Source organism: Rhinatrema bivittatum, chromosome 1, assembly GCF_901001135.1.
Source record: "Rhinatrema bivittatum chromosome 1, aRhiBiv1.1, whole genome shotgun sequence".
In the NCBI taxonomy this organism is placed as follows: domain Eukaryota; kingdom Metazoa; phylum Chordata; class Amphibia; order Gymnophiona; family Rhinatrematidae; genus Rhinatrema; species Rhinatrema bivittatum.
In genome coordinates, this window is record NC_042615.1 from 71,751,418 (window position 1) to 71,768,203 (window position 16,786).

Below are 16,786 nucleotides of genomic sequence, written 5' to 3' on the forward strand. Positions count from 1 at the left end.
GTCATGTGATTTGTCATATGGTGGTCGGAAGAGTAGTCCCAAGCTTTAGAGCTTCTCCCAGATTCTTGCACTACTACGTGGCATTAGTGTAACTGTCCTCGCTTCCTTTTTGACTGAGCTGGGGCACTTTCTTGGACTCCTGTCCTTATCCAGTTACACTTTTTCTTCTAGCTTTAGTTCATTTTGTCTAGCTGTGTACCCTTTGTCATATAAAGTTTTTATTTTCTTTTGGAATAGAATTTATTCGTGTTGCCTGCTCCACAGGTTTTCATTGGGTCGGTGTGCATTGAAGTGCGTCCTCAAGCTATGATAATTTTTCCTGGTTTCTTTTCAGTTCTTTTTCTTAACATTTCTTTTGCTTATCTGTAAATTATGCAGATGAAAAATGCAAAAGAGGTGACTAGCAGCTTCATTTCTTACTTCTTATTTAAACCCCTTTTAAAGAGTCATGAACTCGATCTGTGGTCTCTGCAGCATACACGGGTGTAAGACTTGCTCAAAGATGTCACCTTGGGCTATAAATGTCTTGCAGGAATGCCTCTATGCTGCATGGGCCGAGAAGGCCAAGTCTAGCTCCAGGCCTAGCCATGCCTACGTCTTCCTCTCTATGGGTTCCATATGCGCGGTTTGATGTGCACTTTGCGTAGGCTAGGTTTTATTATTGCAACCGTTTGTGCAGTATATGCATTTTTTTCAATAATTATACATACGTTTCCTATGGTAGCCAGCAGTTAGTATCCCATCTGATCCATTTCTTGAAAAAAAGGGTGGTTAATCTCTACCTGAGGACATATCCTTCTCAATTGTTTTGGAAAAATGAAGCAAAACTAGAGAAGCATCAAGAAGTTCAGGATTGATATGCCTGAGCTCCTGTAACTCTTTATCCCTAAAGACACAGACCGTACCCATCCGCTCTCTTCTGGCTAGTACAGTGAAATGGGTTTGGGAACATTTTGATGCTATACCATAGTGTTGCTGTTTAAAATAATCTTCCACCTACTTTCCAGTGGTCTGAACTTGGCTCCAGTCGCAAGGCTTCGTACTACATGGGAAAAACTTCCCAGCAAATATGAAAAGCTGTTCCAAGATCTCCAAGACCTGTTTGATCCATCTAGGAACATGGCAAAGTATCGTAATGTCCTGAACAGCCAAAACCTTCAGCCTCCTATCATTCCTCTGTTTCCTGTCATCAAGAAGGATCTCACCTTCCTCCATGAAGGTGAGTGAATGTCACGCCCTTTGTTTTCTTCTTTTTTTCTTCTGTATACTTTTACTGACCCAGGAAATGTTCTTTTCCGCCTTGTATTGGATAACTGCTACTGTTCTCTTTCCTCCCCACTCCCCTTTAGGCAATGACTCAAAAGTGGAGGGATTAGTGAATTTTGAGAAGTTGAGGATGATTGCAAAAGAAATTCGTCATGTTGGTCGAATGGCTTCCGTTAACATGGATCCTGCGTTAATGTTCAGGACAAGGTAGGCTTTGTAGTTTCTAGAGCTCCGTTTGAGGGGAATGAGAGATGACCTGCAGTCTTGTGTCTGTCTGTAGTTCTGGGAAGAAATCCTTTACGTTGTAAAACCCCATACAAATTCTTTTCTTTGCCACTCCCACAGACATTACCCAAACAAATGTACCTTGAAATGTTCGAAAACCTGCCTGCAGCACTCTGTATGTGTAGTACTGATTACTATTACAAACACACATCTGCTATATCGTCTTAGTCATGGCCGGGTATTGCACACCCGCTTTTACAAAAGTGAGAGATCTTAACAAGGTACCTGTAAAGTAGGACACCCTTAGTTCTGTAGCAATCCTCGATTTCCGATTGCTGTTTAAACTGAATGTTCCTTTCTTCTCTCACTGCCTCCGTGCGCACACACACCATTGATGCAATCTGCTTGCCAAATGAAAGCTTGCCTTTCAAAGGATAGATTGCAAAATGTGACTTGCGTCTTTCTGTGGTGTGGGAATATTCTGCTTCCAACGTGTGAGCGTGGTGATTAGTGCTGATTTCTGTGCTTGCTGCTGGCGCCAGACCGTGCACGTTCAGTGTCTAAACTGTTTTGAAGTGCCTGTGGGCTTCGGATAACTGCTCGCCTCCAAGGTCTGGGCCTTTCTTTCTGAGCTTATGATCTTTCTCTGTCTTTCTCTACCCATGCTTCACTCTTCATGGCTCTCACTTACAGGAAGAAGAAATGGAGGAGTTTGGGGTAAGTGGCTGGTGACATCACACACATGAACTTGCCATTCTACCCATTTGCATTGTTTTCCTATCTGCTGCCTTAATTTCCTGGCTCTTATGGCTTCGTTCCTTTCATAACCCCCTTGCTGCTGTGGCAGAAGACGCACTGACTTACAAGGTGTAACCCAACTGTCCTGTTTGCTTCTGAAGTTGTCATAAAACACATGGGAGCTATGAAACCATCCCCCACTAGTTCTGACAGATTTGAGTGGGGGGAGAAGGACGGGGACAGGCATGCTTATGTCTGCAGCAAGAGAGCGGGCCTCCTATAAACAGCAGTATTGCCTATATCATGAGTACATTTAAATATGGGGAAAAAGAGACAGAACAATTTAAAATTTCAAGCGCAAGAAATGGAAATTGCGGCTGCAGTAAAAACAATGACTAGATTTCTGAAAACATGTTTCTAATGTTTTTTTCCAGCTCAAGCTAACTTACTCCTGATCCCTGACAGAGCCGAATCCACCCTCATTCATAACATGCCATATGCCAAATCTTTCCCATAGACATGCATTACAAAAAAAAAATGTTTGCATGAGAATTGTGTTCTTCATTAACTAATTGACCATCATACTTACAAACGGAAACATTCTTTTCAACCTTGAATATATAACGTGCTATTGAGGTGGTGGGTGGTTGGGGTTGGGTTTTTTTCCACTCGGGAGCCGGTGCTTCTGCAGAATTTGTATTTATTTATTTTTAGCACCAATTTAGCATTTCAGTTTTTGCAAGTAAGGAAATGAAAACGCCAAAACTCTCCTCTGAGAAGCATCCACGTGAGGCTCAGTCACTGTTAAAGCATCTCCTTGCTGCATGAGCTTTCCTTATGACTCCGAACCTGTTTGTTAACCTAGCGGTTCTCAAGCCGGTCCTGGAGTACCCTCTTCCCCTTTGCCCCACCTGGTTTTCAAGATATCCATAGCGAATGTGCATGAGAGAGGCCTGCAGGCAACAGAGGCAGTGCCTGCAAATCTCTCCTGCATATATTCCTTGTGGCTCTTCTGAAAACCAGAAGGGCTGATGGAAAGTTCAGGACCAGCTTGAGAAACACTGAAGTAACCAACCAACGTTGGAGAGTTGACTCACATGCTTTTCTGGAGTGTGACATGGATTTGTCTAGTAGAAAAGAGAGGGTCCAAATGCTTGTGTTACTTCCTGGTTTCTTTGTTTTGTTTTCTGTTTTAACCAAGTAGAAAATGTTCTTTCAGTCCTCATCCTTGTTTACCTGTGTTATAGCTGTTTGACTTACTGGAATGAGGCATGCTGAGCGTTTGGAAATAGATTGACTTCCATTTGACACCCCTCCCCCCTTTGCATGTGACAAGTTTGTTAGCTGCATTCCTTGGCAGTCCGAACCACATCTTGTCCTGCTTCTTCTCATCCCCTGTCCAGGTCTCTCAGCCAGGGAAGCACAAACGCAACCGTGCTGGATGTGGCCCAGACGGGGGGCCACAAAAAGAGGGTACGGCGCAGCTCCTTCCTCAATGCCAAGAAGCTGTACGAAGATGCCCAGATGGCACGGAAAGTCAAGCAGTACCTGTCCAATTTGGATCTGGAAATGGATGAGGAGAACCTGCAGACTCTTTCGCTGCAGTGCGAACCAGCGACCAATACATGTGAGCCGCCTTGTTCTGAATTTAATTTTGGGCAAGACAGCATATGTTAAACACATTTTAGGGGTAAAAGGATATGAATTTTAGGTTTAATTACTTGACTTTCCAAATCTGAGCGCGAGGCAAGTTTCAAAGTCAGGTGCAGTTGGTAGGTCCCCTGCCCCAGAGGGCTTACAGTTGGAGTGCAAAGTGACTTGACCAAGGTCACAAGGGGCCTCGGGGAGAAGTAGAATTTGAACCCCAGCTTTCCTGGTTCTGCGCCCGCTGCTCTAACCACCAGACCGAGCATGGCTTGGTGGCAGTACCATGGCACAGGAGAGTCCCCTGGGAGCCCTGTGCTCTCCTGTTGGTGGAAATGAAGCGATGCGTACAGCTCTGCTTGCCCAGAAGAGGAAAACGGCCGCTGTCACAATTTTTCCCTCATGAGAAGCCATCATGGATCACGCTTGATGGATTTTGCTCTGGAGGAGGCCACCCATTTGAAGGCTCAGCAGGGGCATTTTAGAGGGAAATGAGGGAAAGACCATCATTCCTCCCTGACATGCATTAGACTAGTGTCTTTTTGTTTATTTTCTTTGAAAGGCAGAGCAAAGAAAATTGCCAGTTTGCCTTTCAGCCCAAAATGAGAAATTCTGCCTCCTAATGAGCATACTTTTTTTTTTTTTAAAGCCAGAGGGAGTGCAGCAGTGCGGACTGGAAAGAAGGCGCACGAGAGAATTTTAAAAAAGTGTATTAGTTGATAACCTTTCAGTCTGCAGATAGGGACGCCGCCAGCCTTGTTTGTGGATTGTCAGGTTCCATTATAGTTCTTCCAGGAATGTGAAACCATTCTATCACAGCTGAGGCAAAATATTGCATCAGAGCTAGTGTTTGCTGTATTTTTATCTTCTAAAATATAAAATGCACAATTGTGCCCATAGTGGACCAACCCTAGGAAAAGCATTTGTCACTTAAAGGAAAAATGAACATAGCTCAGAAGCGTTCAGTATGGTATCACTGACGTATGGCGCGGCTAAACTCTGCTCAGTGGCACTGTTGTGCGGTGCCATGTGGAGGGATCTGGGTGTCAGGCCTGAGGGGGTGAGCCCTAGTGTCCAGATTTAGGGTCTGTGATTGCAGCATGCTGGGAGGAGCTTTGGTGCGTGGCCCAGCCACCCCCAACCCCCCCCGCCCCCCCCCCCCCCCCCGAAGCTGAGGCCTGTCTCAGTGACTGTGATATAAAATAGAGGGGAAAAATCCCTGGGTAGTTACAAATGAGGGTGCCAGATCCCCAGCCCTGCTCCATTGAAAACAGGGCTGTGGAAATGCAGTTAAAAAAAAAAAAAAAAGAAAATCACTCATTAACTTTAATAACTTTTTTAGACTGTTAGGAATTTTACCGTCACAACAGTTTTCATCCAGGCACAAAATAAATTACAATATGAAAGTTAAAAGTGCCATCATATTAAAATCCAGTACAGAGTAAAAACTTAAAAATATTAAGAATAGATCAAAGAATCTAAATCTTAACTATGTATTAAAATCTTAATCACTTATAAATAATAAATCCATGTATATAATAAAATCATGAAATCAAAACATAAGTCGTACTTTAAGTTCTACCTTGTTCCAGAATCTAGCAGTGACCATAATAGTAAGAATTAGAACTAAATTTAAAATGTCAAATTATTAATACCTTAACTATCCTGAAATGCTTGCTATCGAACGGTGATCTAATTGCTATAAAATTCAGTGACTACACAGCCATTAGGTTGTGTGGCCATTTTCATCTGTCCATCCCCATAGAGGGCCCAGTGTACCATCATTTCTTTTGTATTTCTGGGATATGCACTTAGTGCATTTGATCCATAATGTTGAGTGGCCATGTCACAGACTTAATGAGAAATGACAGGATAGCGGAGATGTGGGAAGCTGGGAAGTGGCAGGTTATTATAAATGGAAATGTTTTAGTTTTTATTTCTAGTAGGGGTTGTTTTTTGGGTGGGGTGGAGGGAGGAGTTATCTACAGTTATTCCTCCCACAGGAAATGCGTAGCATTATTTGCTAATGTATGCATTTGTAACCACAATGTTTTACAGAGACAGAATTATTTTTCCCTAACTTCTGCTTAAAATGATTGCTCTCCAGTGAACATGTTCAGTTAATAAAATTCTAAAGTATCCATCGCAAATGAACTGAGAAATGGGTAGAGTAACTCAAGCAGAGACCAGAGCTGGATGTAAGATTTTTGGTGCCCCTAGGCAGAGTGCCAAGGCAGTGCCCCTTTAAAGCAGAAGCAGTGTCCTCTTTTTGGCTTGGATATCTGAGGCCTTCAAAATTTGAGTCTCTAGGAAGTTGCCAGGCAGAAACTATATTTGTAGTGTAGTCTGCTATCTGAGTTTCTGGCACATTTCTCCTCCATTTTCTGGCGTGACCCTTCCGTATTCCATGGATGTCATTGACATGTGAACACGGCACAAGTATCTCAGGACCTGGAGTAGTGGAAAGACTATCCATGAGATAAAAAAAAAAAACCAAAGCCTTGTATATTTTTATTTTGTGCAATACTTACCTTAGCTTTAACAGGGCCCGTGAATTCTTTATTTCTTCATGACGGTAAATAGTGCCTAAGAATCCAGGAGACAAAAAATGTGGGAAACCGGAGACCTCTCCAGGGACTCCAAGAGCAGGAACCCAACAGAAAACGCAACAGCAGCAGCAACCGAAGGTCAACCAAGCACTGCAAGTCCCAGCTGTCTCTCTCTATCCTTCTCGGAAAAAAGTACCAGTCAAGGATCTCCCACCATTTGGTAGGTCAACAAATGTATTTTTTTGTTCTGCGGGGTATAAGCAAGAAAGGAATTGTCATTCAGATCCCAAAATTAATTTTGACAGTTTAATTCCAGCTTCCTTATTAGTGTGACTTCCAAAGAAATTATATATTAAAATATATGTGAAAATTTTTTGTCTCAACTTCAAATAGCTTTAAACTGTCAGGATCGTATTTTTTAACCCAACAGGCTCTCATGGTGATCTAAACTATGTTTTATAACTTCTTGGCCCCCACAGACTCCAGATTGTGGCTTCTGAGGCCTGGATCTGGACTTTAGCACCTCATCTCTACCACAGAAACCATTCCCATCTCCTCTACAGTATGGGAACTGCACAGAGTAGACTAATGGGGTTGCAGAACAGCTGTAGGAAAGGTTTGCCTTTTTGCATATTATATCAAGGTGTGCAAAAACGTGAACACTAGATGGCATGGAAAAATGTGATGAGTGGACTAAGAGAGCTCGAGGAGTGGTCACTTGTTTGGCTACAGTGTCGAGCATTTGGGGGAGCAGCACGTGATGGTGGAAAGTTACTGATGCGCGCCACTGCAGCACTTTCACTGCAAATAAACCCCTATCCACTGTACCTTGGCTTACCATTTATAGTACAAAACAGATTTATTCATGAAGAAAGACCAACATGATAAATGCACTCGGAGGCAGCAGCAGAGAAAAAATAGCCAATATGTATATTGCTGGCACTTCTTCAGTGGGTTTTCATACTTTACAAAACCTTTCATCAATGTAAGTGTGGAAGGATTAGTCAGCTGATCTTCAAGTGGCCCAGCAGAATACATCTCTAAGCACCATTTTCAAGACAAAAATATGGAATTTTCTGTTTACAATAGACACATCAGCCTTCAAATACATATCAAGTGGAAATGTGCAACCTACATACTCTTCAATTATAGTTTTCTCAATTTATTTAAAATTTCTTGTATTCCACAGCTTCCCAAACCAATTCATCCAGAGCGGATAACAGTTTTCAATCATAAATTACATTTTCTCCATTTCCCCCCCCCCCCCCTTCCTCTTGTTGTTTTTTTATTGCTTCTACTCCCATAAAATTCACGTCTTTCAAATTTCCTGAAGTGCAGTGGGCCAGATACCTAGCAGTTGCTAACCTAGAGGCTGATGCAGAAAGCTGAGCATTAAAACCGTGTGCTGAAATTCAGTGCACAGCTTCTACTGCACCAGTTAATTTTCTTTTAGCTCCTGATGCAGTAAGCTAATGTTATGCTAATGCATCAGGAGATAATATGTGCACATACACATTTAAAAATATGTATTCTGCACAGGATGAATGCACATTTTAAATACATATGGCACTCTGGGCACAGGTCTGGCTATAGAGGGAAGAGGCAGAGTCTGAGAGTAGCCAAGGGGCAAGGAGGACCCCTGGACAGAGCTCACAGAGGGGGGGGGGAAGGGTGGAGGCCATGCTTCCAGGGCTGCCTCACAAGTTTCTTCTGTCATCTGGGCTAAGAGTCCCCACCTTGATGGTGATGTCTACTTGGGGGAGGGCTCGCAGTAGGAGTGGATACCGTTCAGTGATCTTCTTTGGGGGCATACTGGATGGCCAAGATGATGAGGGTGATGTTGGCTGTAGGGCGGTTTAACTAGAGCTGGAAACTTCACTCCAACTTCCACCCGAGTAAAATTTCCAGTGCTAAGAAAATGTGAGTTAGGTCGGCACATTTCTCTGCATCGGGGGGTGGAGGGTAATGCTTAATGGTTTCTTTTACATGGGATTTCCTTGTGAGGACACTAAGTAGGATGTACAGTTTTACATGCATTTTTTTGCATGTAAAACTCCTTGCTGCTTCAGCAGTAACGTTTACACTCATAAAATGCACGCACAACTACGGGTAAAACTCTGCTGAATGCATCTCATTGCATTGGTCTGCTATTATCCTATCTTTTGATGCGTTGTTTGTGTTCCTGAATTCTCACTTTCATGGCTCTGATCATACAAATTAAGATACATACATATATATATTTTACATAGGAAAAAAGCATTGTATACAATATTTAATAATTTATAGACTGCCCTTCCTGATAAAGTCATAACAAGGTGGTGTACTATTTAAAAATCAATAACATATGAAACGCCACAAAACAGACACAGCATTTGCCAACATAAAATGAGACAAAAGCAAGAAATCATATGTAAAATCAGCACAGAGCCGACGGTGGCAATGCTGAGGGGTGTACTGAGCTGGTGAGGCTTAGTGCAATTATTTCTTTGGAAAACCACTGCCAGCTTTTTTATGGTTTTACCTTCCCTTATAAAAATAGATACTGAACACTCTCCCCCATCCCAATTTATAGGAAACTTATGGCAAAGCTGGGAGCCACTGTACAGGCTTGGTTTTCTTTTCCCTAGGTTCACGTTGCATCAAAATATCTTTCAGGTATTTTTGGTGCCTGTACGTCACCCAGAGGGGTGGTTCTAAGAAATGATCAGTGTTAAATCTTGAAATACAGGTGACAATTCCATTTTAAAGTTGATAGAAAAATAGCATTTTATCTGTCTAGTGACACATCTGCCTAACCTTTGCCCTCCTATGAGTCTTCATTGATCCACCACTGTTTACTTCATCTTTTGCCCTTTTAGCATGACTTCATTTGTAAGCCCTCTGTAAAAATAGTTCTCCCAGGACAAGCAGGATGGTGGCCCTCACATATGGGTGACATCATCGGATGGAGCCCTATCGCGGAACACTTTTGTCAAAGTTTCTATAACTTTGACTGGCACACTGAGCATGCCCAGCATGCCACTAACCCTGCATACAGCAGGAGTCCCCCTTCAGTCTTTTTTTTTTTCCACACAGCAGTTGCCTCACGGTTCTTAGGAGCTTTGTGAGAATTTCTCACAATTTTTTCCTCACGGAAATTTTTCTTCAAAATTTAAAAACATTTTCCCCGTCCCGGGGTCCCCCATCAACTACTGACCTCCGCTAACGCCGGTAGGTTTACCACATTTGATGAAGTCTGTTCCCGGCGGTGTTCCTATCAGTGCCCAATGACTGCGCGACGCCCCCTTTTCACGAAATGGTGACCAGGTTTCGGAAGTGCCCCTAGTGTCTGAGGACTTATCTCCATTACGGACCCTCATGAAGTCTGCGTCTTATGCTTGGGGCCTTCACCAGCATTGTCCCGCTCAAAGGCTTCAACATCCTTGCCTCGGTGCCAGAGAAGGACCAGGCTGAGCATCACAAGAAGCATCGGCACAGACGCGAATCCTCATCCGGTGCCGGCATCGACCTTGGCTGAGCCGCCGTCCAAGAAGTCCCGGGGAGAGGAACTCCCATCCTTCTCTGGACCCGGGACACCAAGGTTTTCCCCACCTGCAACGGTGCCAGGTGCCGAGACTCCACAAATTCCTGCGGACCTTCCGGCAATGCCTACTCAGCCTCCAACCCCAGCTGCTGTGCTACCAACACCAGCCTTCCGGGAGGAACCGGATGGTCCAAGAGGCAGTCCTTCAGGCCCTTCAAGTGTTTGTCACTGCCGGCGCAGACTTCCAATCCAACGCCTGATCCGGTGCCTACTATGTTGGCTCCACTCCTCGAACGACTGGATACCTTGATTGGTGCACTTCCATCGGTGCCCGTTCCTTCCGGACCAGTGGCGCCTCTGCAACCATTGATCCCTCCTCCAGCATCGATCCCAATTCCTCTGTCTTCGGACGATGAAGAGCCGGACCGTGCCTCTTCTCCTCTCCGGGAGCCACCAATGCCAGAACAGATTCCTGGGCCATCGGGTTTACTCATACCCAGACGTCCATCGAAAACACTGATGCCATTGGTGCCACCACCACCGTCCTCGGTGCCACCACCTCCTATCTCGGTGCCTCCACATTTTCTATCTGTGCCACCTCCTCATCCAGCTGGACTTGAACTTCTGCTTCCATCTGAAGGCCTGCAGGGTGGAGGAGACCCACCATATGACCCTTGGGGTGATGATTCCTCTGAATCTCAAGATTCTGAAGACCTTCTGTCAGAGCCTTCACCCCCGGAAGAAAGACGCCACTCCCCTCCAGAGGACCTATCATTTGCCAGCTTTATAAAGGAGATGTCTGAAACCATCCCCTTTAAATTGCAAATGGAGGAGGATGCCAGGCATAAAATGCTGGAGGTGCTTCAATTCGTGGATGCCCCCAAAGAGGCAATGGAAATTCCGGTCCTCGAAGTTCTGCTTGACCTCTTACATCGTACCTGGGAACACCCTGGAACAGTGCCACCAGTCAACAGAAAAACTGATGCTACATACCTGGTTCAGTCAGCTCCAGATTTTCAAAAGAGCCAACAACCCCACCACGCCGTAGTGGTGGAATCCACCCAGAAAAAGGCTAAAAGATCCCGGCCTGCCCCTCCTGGAAAAGAACAGAAGTCCTTGGATGCCTTCGGCCGAAGAATTTTCCAGGGAGCTATGCTGATGGCACGTATAGCCTGCCAGCTATACATGATGCAGTACACCAGGAATCTCTGGAAACAAGTCCAAGACTTCACTGAGACCGTGCCTGAAGAATTCCAGGAAGGATTATCTACCATTCTCAAGAAGGGACTCGATGCTGGGAAACACAAGGTTAGAGCAGCGTATATCATCTTCGACACTGCCTCCAGCGTATCAGCGGCAGGAATAAGCACCATGCGCTGGGCATGGCTTAAATCCTCTGACTTACGCCAGGTAGTCTAGGATAGGTTAGCAGACTTCCATGCACAGGAATTTGTTTGGTGAAAAAATTCAAGAGGCAGTAGCACAACTCAGATCACCATGAGACCTTGCGCCAACTGTCCACTGTCCCATCGGACTTCTTGTCTACCACCAAGAGAACATTTCGACGAGAACCTAGAAGACTAACCTATAAACCACGTAGGTATTACTCTCCTCCATCCTGGGCTAGACCCTCTCCCACGTCAGCACAGGCTCCCAAAAGCCCAACCAGCTCCTCAGATTGGTCCTGCATCAGGGTTTTGACTTTCATCTGGAAAGCAGCAGTCAACTTCCCCCTCCAACCACTTTTCCTGTGGGAGGCCGCCTGTGCCACTTTGCCAACAAATGGCATACAATCACCACCGACCAATGGGTCCTTTCTATAGTAGCCCTCAGTTACCATCTAAATTTCCTTACACTACCACCGGACTCTCCACCACGTCCGGCATGGAGTCTAACCGACCACACTCCACTTCTCGAGGCAGAACTCTCAATCCTCCTGAAGTCCAATGCCGTGGAACCGGTTCTCTGACTGCAGCGAGGAAATGGGTTCTCTCGATATTTTCTGATTCCAAAAAAGCCAGGCAGCATACATCCTATACTGGACCTCCGCACCTTAAACAAACATCTCCGCAAGGAAAAGTTCAGGATGGTTACCTTGGGCACCATGCTCCCTCTCCTGCAAAAGGGAGATTGGCTCTGCTCTCTAGATCTTCAGGAGGCTTATGCCCATATAGCCATATCCCCTCCTTATCAAAAATATCTCAGATTCATAATAGGTCAAAGGCATTTCCAATACCGGGTGCTGCCGTTCGACCTGGCATCAGCACTCCGAGTAATTATGAAATGCCTGGCAGTAGTGGCAGCTTACCTAAGACAGCGCAATATCCATGTCTACCCGTATCTAGACAATTGGCTACTCAGAGGTCCATCCAAGGAGGTAGTACTTCAATCCCTCTGTCTTGCAATACATCTGCTCCAGTCCTTGGGTTTTCTCATAAACTATCCCAAATCACATCTGACTCCATCAAGTACCTTCTCGTTCATCAGAGCAGATCTAAACACCATTCAAGCCAGAGCGTTCCTCCCAAAGGACCAAGCACGCACACTGTCAACCTTGGCCAAAGCAGTACAGACTCACCAAACCACTTCAGCTTGTCACCTGCTAACCTTGCTAGGACACATGGCATCTACAGTTCACATTACCTCAATGGCTCGACTAGCCGTAAGAGTAACACAATGGACTTTAAAGTCCCAATGGTCCCAATCAAACCAAGATCTGTCACAGATTGTCCACGTAACCAGTCCAGTTCGCCACTCCCTGGCTTGGTGGAAAGAATCCAATCTTCAGATAGGACTACCCTTTCAAACTCCAGATCCTCAGATCATATTGACCACAGATGCCTCCAACCTAGGTTGGGGAGCCCATGTTAACGATCTACAAACCCAGGGAACCTGGACTAGGGAGGAAGCAAACCACCAGATAAATTTTCTGGAGCTCCGGGCGATACAGTATGCCCTATTCACATTTCAGGATTGCTTATCCAACAAGGTAGTCCTAATTCAAACAGACAGCCAGGTAGCGATGTGGTATCTCAACAAGCAAAGGGGCACAGGCTCTTACCTGCTATGCCAGGAAGTGGCACAGATCTGGGCCTGGGCTCTCTCCCATTCCATGCTGCTGAGGGCAACCTACCTCGCAGGTGTAGACAAATATGATGGCAGACTGTCTCAGCCAGACCTTTCATCCCCACGAATGGGCCCTAGATCCCACTGTAGTGAACAGAATTTTCCACCAGTGGGGTCACCTGCACATAGACCTCTTTGCATCAATTCACAACCGCAAAGTAGACCGATTCTGCTTTCTGCACCACAGCCACGAGTCACCACCGATGGATGCCTTTACCCACTCATGGAAAACAGGTCTTCTATACGCATACCCTCCTATTCCATTCATCAGCAAGACTCTCGTGAAGTTACGACAAGACCGGGGCACAATGATCCTCATAGCCCCATACTGGCTGCGACAAGTTTGGTTTCCCATCCTATGCAACCTCTCAGTCCAGCAACCAATTCACCTGGGCACAGATCCAACTCTAATACCACAGAACAACGGACTGTTGCGTCATCCGAACCTCCACTCCCTGTCTCTGACAGCATGGATGTTGAAAGGTTGATTCTACAATCCCTTAACCTTTCTAACAATGTGTCCCAGGTCCTCATAGCTTCACAGAAGCCTACTAGAAAATATTATCGTTCAAAGTGGAAAAGATTCTCCTTGTGGTGACGACAAAGGAAATAGATCCCTTTTCCTTCCCCACAACAAGGTTCCTGGATTACCTCTGGCACCTCTCGGAGTCTGGCCTTCAAACCTCCTCAATCCGAGGACATATCAGTGCCATAGCCGCTTACCATAAAGGTGTAGGAGATGCCCCTTTCAGCGCAACCCCTTGTAGGGAGCTTTATTGAGAAGCTTACTCCAGCTAAGCCTCCACTGTGTCCCGCAATTGCAGCATGGGACCTCAATGTTGTGCTAGCACGGCTCATGCGACCTCCGTTCGAGCCCCTACACTCCTGCGAGCTCCGACATCTCACTTGGAAAGTGATCTTTCTAGTTGCTTATAACATCGACTCACAGAGTCAGTGAGCTACAGGCACTGGTAACATACCCCCCTTATACCAAATTTCTACACGATCGTGTAGTACTCCACACTCACCCTAAATTTTTGCCAAAGGTAGTTTCTGATTTCCACTTAAATCAGTCCATTATATTTCCTACCTTTTTTCCAAAACCTCACTCACACCCAGGTGAGTGGGCACTGCATTCCTTAGACTGTAAACATGCGCTCACCTTTTACTTGGACCGCACTACAGCCCATAGGAAGTCCACCCAACTTTTTGTCTCCTTTAATAAGTCCAAACTGGGAGTTCCGGTGGGCAAGCAGACCCTGTCCACCTGGCTGGTGGACTGTATATCCTTCTGCTACCAACAAGCAGGCCTTCCGCTACAGGGACGCATGAAAGCGCATTCGGTCAGAGCCATGGCAACGTCAGTGGCGCACCTCCGTTCCGTACCTATTGCTGACATCTACCACTCCGTGCAGGTTACCCCCATGTTTCTCTTAAGATTAGTAACTGCTGCTCTGTGCAGTAATAAAGAGAATATGTGCTAACTTTAATCAAACATTTATTACCTCAGGTTACTGTTTGGGACCAGAGGATGGCTGGTCAAGAAATGTATTTATTTAGGGGTAAATTTCAAAAGGATTTGGGCACTTAAAACTGGATTTTATGCGTGTAAATGCTCTTTGCGCATGTAAGCTGCCACGTGGAGCTCTCTCCACACCTTTGCAGTTCATTATTGTCTCGACAAGGCTGGCAGGCAAGATTCCTCCTTTGGCCAGTCTGTACTATGTAATTTGTTTCCAGTTGAATAATCCACCTACGACCCACTGTGAAATTCATCCTGCCTTCATAACCAACATCACCCATGTTGTTGTGCCTGTTGCACGTTGTTGAGTGCTGTTGATTCACTCTATTCAGGCATCCTGTAGCTCGCTGTTCACCCATATTCACTACCATCCAGCTTGTCCTGAGAGAAAGCAGAGTTGCTTCCCTGTAACAAGTGTTCTCCCAGGACAGCAGGATGTTAGTCCTCACGAAACCCACCCGCCACTGTGTGGAGTTGGGTTCGCTTACGTTTTATTTTATTTTTCACTTGTACTTTTTGCTACAAATGAGACTAAAGGGGGACCCCTGCTGGATGCAGGGTTAGTGGCATGCTGGACATGCCCAGTATGCCAGTCAAAGTTCTAGAAACGTTGACAAGTGTTCCATGATAGGGCTCCATCTGAAGATGTCACCGTATGTGAAGACTAACATCCTGTTACAGGTAAGCAACTCTGCTCTCCAATCAATGTTCTGCTTAATCTAAAGAGGTTAGGACTTTTCAGCTTGGAAAAGAGATGGCTGAGGGGGGATATGATAGAGGTGTTTAAAATCATGAGAGGTCTAGAACGGGTAGATGTGAATCAGTTATTTACTCTTTCGCATAATAGACTAGGGGACACTCCATGAAGTTAGCATGTGGCACATTTAAAACTAATTGGAGAAAATTCTTTTTCACTCAGCGCACAATTAAACTCTGGAATTTGTTGCCAGATGATGTGGTTAGTGCAGTTAGTATAGCTGTGTTTAAAAAAGGATTGGATAAGTTCTTGGAGGAGAAGTCCATTACCTACTATTAATTAAGTTGACTTAGATGATAACCACTGCTATTACTAGCAACAGTAGCATGGAATAGACTTGGTTTTTGGGTACTTGCCAGGTTCTTATGGCCTGGATTGGCCACTGTTGGAAACAGGATGCTGGGCTTGATGGACCCTTGGTCTGACACAATATGGCATGTTCTTATGTTCTTAGTCCTGTCCTGCGATTATGCTTTGTGTGTGCTGTGCTAGGTCCCCTATAATTAATATGCTGGAAACATTTTGTTTTTGTGTTAATTGCATAGACTTCAGTCCACCATTTAATTAGTGGCCTAAATAATTTAACAAAACAATAGTTTGGCCCCTGTGCTAGTGAAAGCAGAGTAAAGATGTTCAAGGGCTAGTGGTCATGATATGAGGCTCCTAAGGGGGGGTAGCTCAGGATTAACATCAGCAAATATTTCTTCACAGAAAGCGTGGTGGATGCTAGTGGCGGGGTTAAAGGCAAAAACAATACAAGAAAACACGGTACAAGCACAGAGGATCGTTCATGTCAATGAAGTGAGGGGGGAAGTCAGAGATTAACGCTACTGTAGCAGGAAGTAAACTAGGCAGACTAGATGGGTCCTTAACTCCTACTATATTCTGTGTTTTCTAATGGTGAAGCGAAGTAATAAAAGTCACGTGCTTAAACCTTATCAGCAAAGATATAAAACAGTATCTCAAAGTGTGCGGAAATTTGACAGCAACTCTAGGTTATCCTGGACCTGAGGCTCCCAAACTCTGGTTCCCCAGTTCTTAGCACTGTTTTTTTTTTTTTGTTTGTTTTTAACACCAGAAGTGGAATACATTTAACTCACATTTATGGTGCCGTGCCAGCATGGTCCCAGACCTGAGTTCCCATATGCAGGGATCCACCTCAGGTCTGGGACCATGCTGGCACAGCACTATACACTAACTCTACCCAGAAAATACAAGTTAGTTTCTGGGTCAAAGGTGAGGTAAAGTTAAGTGGGCAATATTCAGCTAACTAGCAGGGTATGTTCAGCTATCTTAAAGATACATAACAGTCTGTCTTATGGCCTGATCAGTTAGCCGCATAAGTTAACTGGTTAACTCCGGTTAACTTAAGCGGGTAACTCCACTCCTCCTGCCCACCCCCAGAACGCCCCAACTTACCCAGCTAAATTCTAGCC

The 16,786-nt window shown here is 45.1% G+C and overlaps 1 protein-coding gene across 12 annotated transcripts in view; it reads left to right on the plus strand.

The window, feature by feature from the left end:
• The window catches only part of RAPGEF2 (Rap guanine nucleotide exchange factor 2), a 624,821-nt gene that overhangs the window by 572,192 nt on the left and 35,843 nt on the right, over positions 1–16,786 (plus strand). For 10 of the 12 annotated variants that reach the window (XM_029617182.1, XM_029617118.1, XM_029617428.1 and 7 more), the window contains 5 exons: positions 1,008–1,219; positions 1,350–1,473; positions 2,185–2,208; positions 3,633–3,856; positions 6,457–6,642. In XM_029617182.1, coding sequence (XP_029473042.1) covers positions 1,008–1,219; positions 1,350–1,473; positions 2,185–2,208; positions 3,633–3,856; positions 6,457–6,642 — 770 coding nt within the window. The remainder of the gene's footprint in view (positions 1–1,007; positions 1,220–1,349; positions 1,474–2,184; positions 2,209–3,632; positions 3,857–6,456; positions 6,643–16,786) is intronic. The other 2 variants (XM_029617324.1, XM_029617650.1) reach the window with 1 other exon arrangement.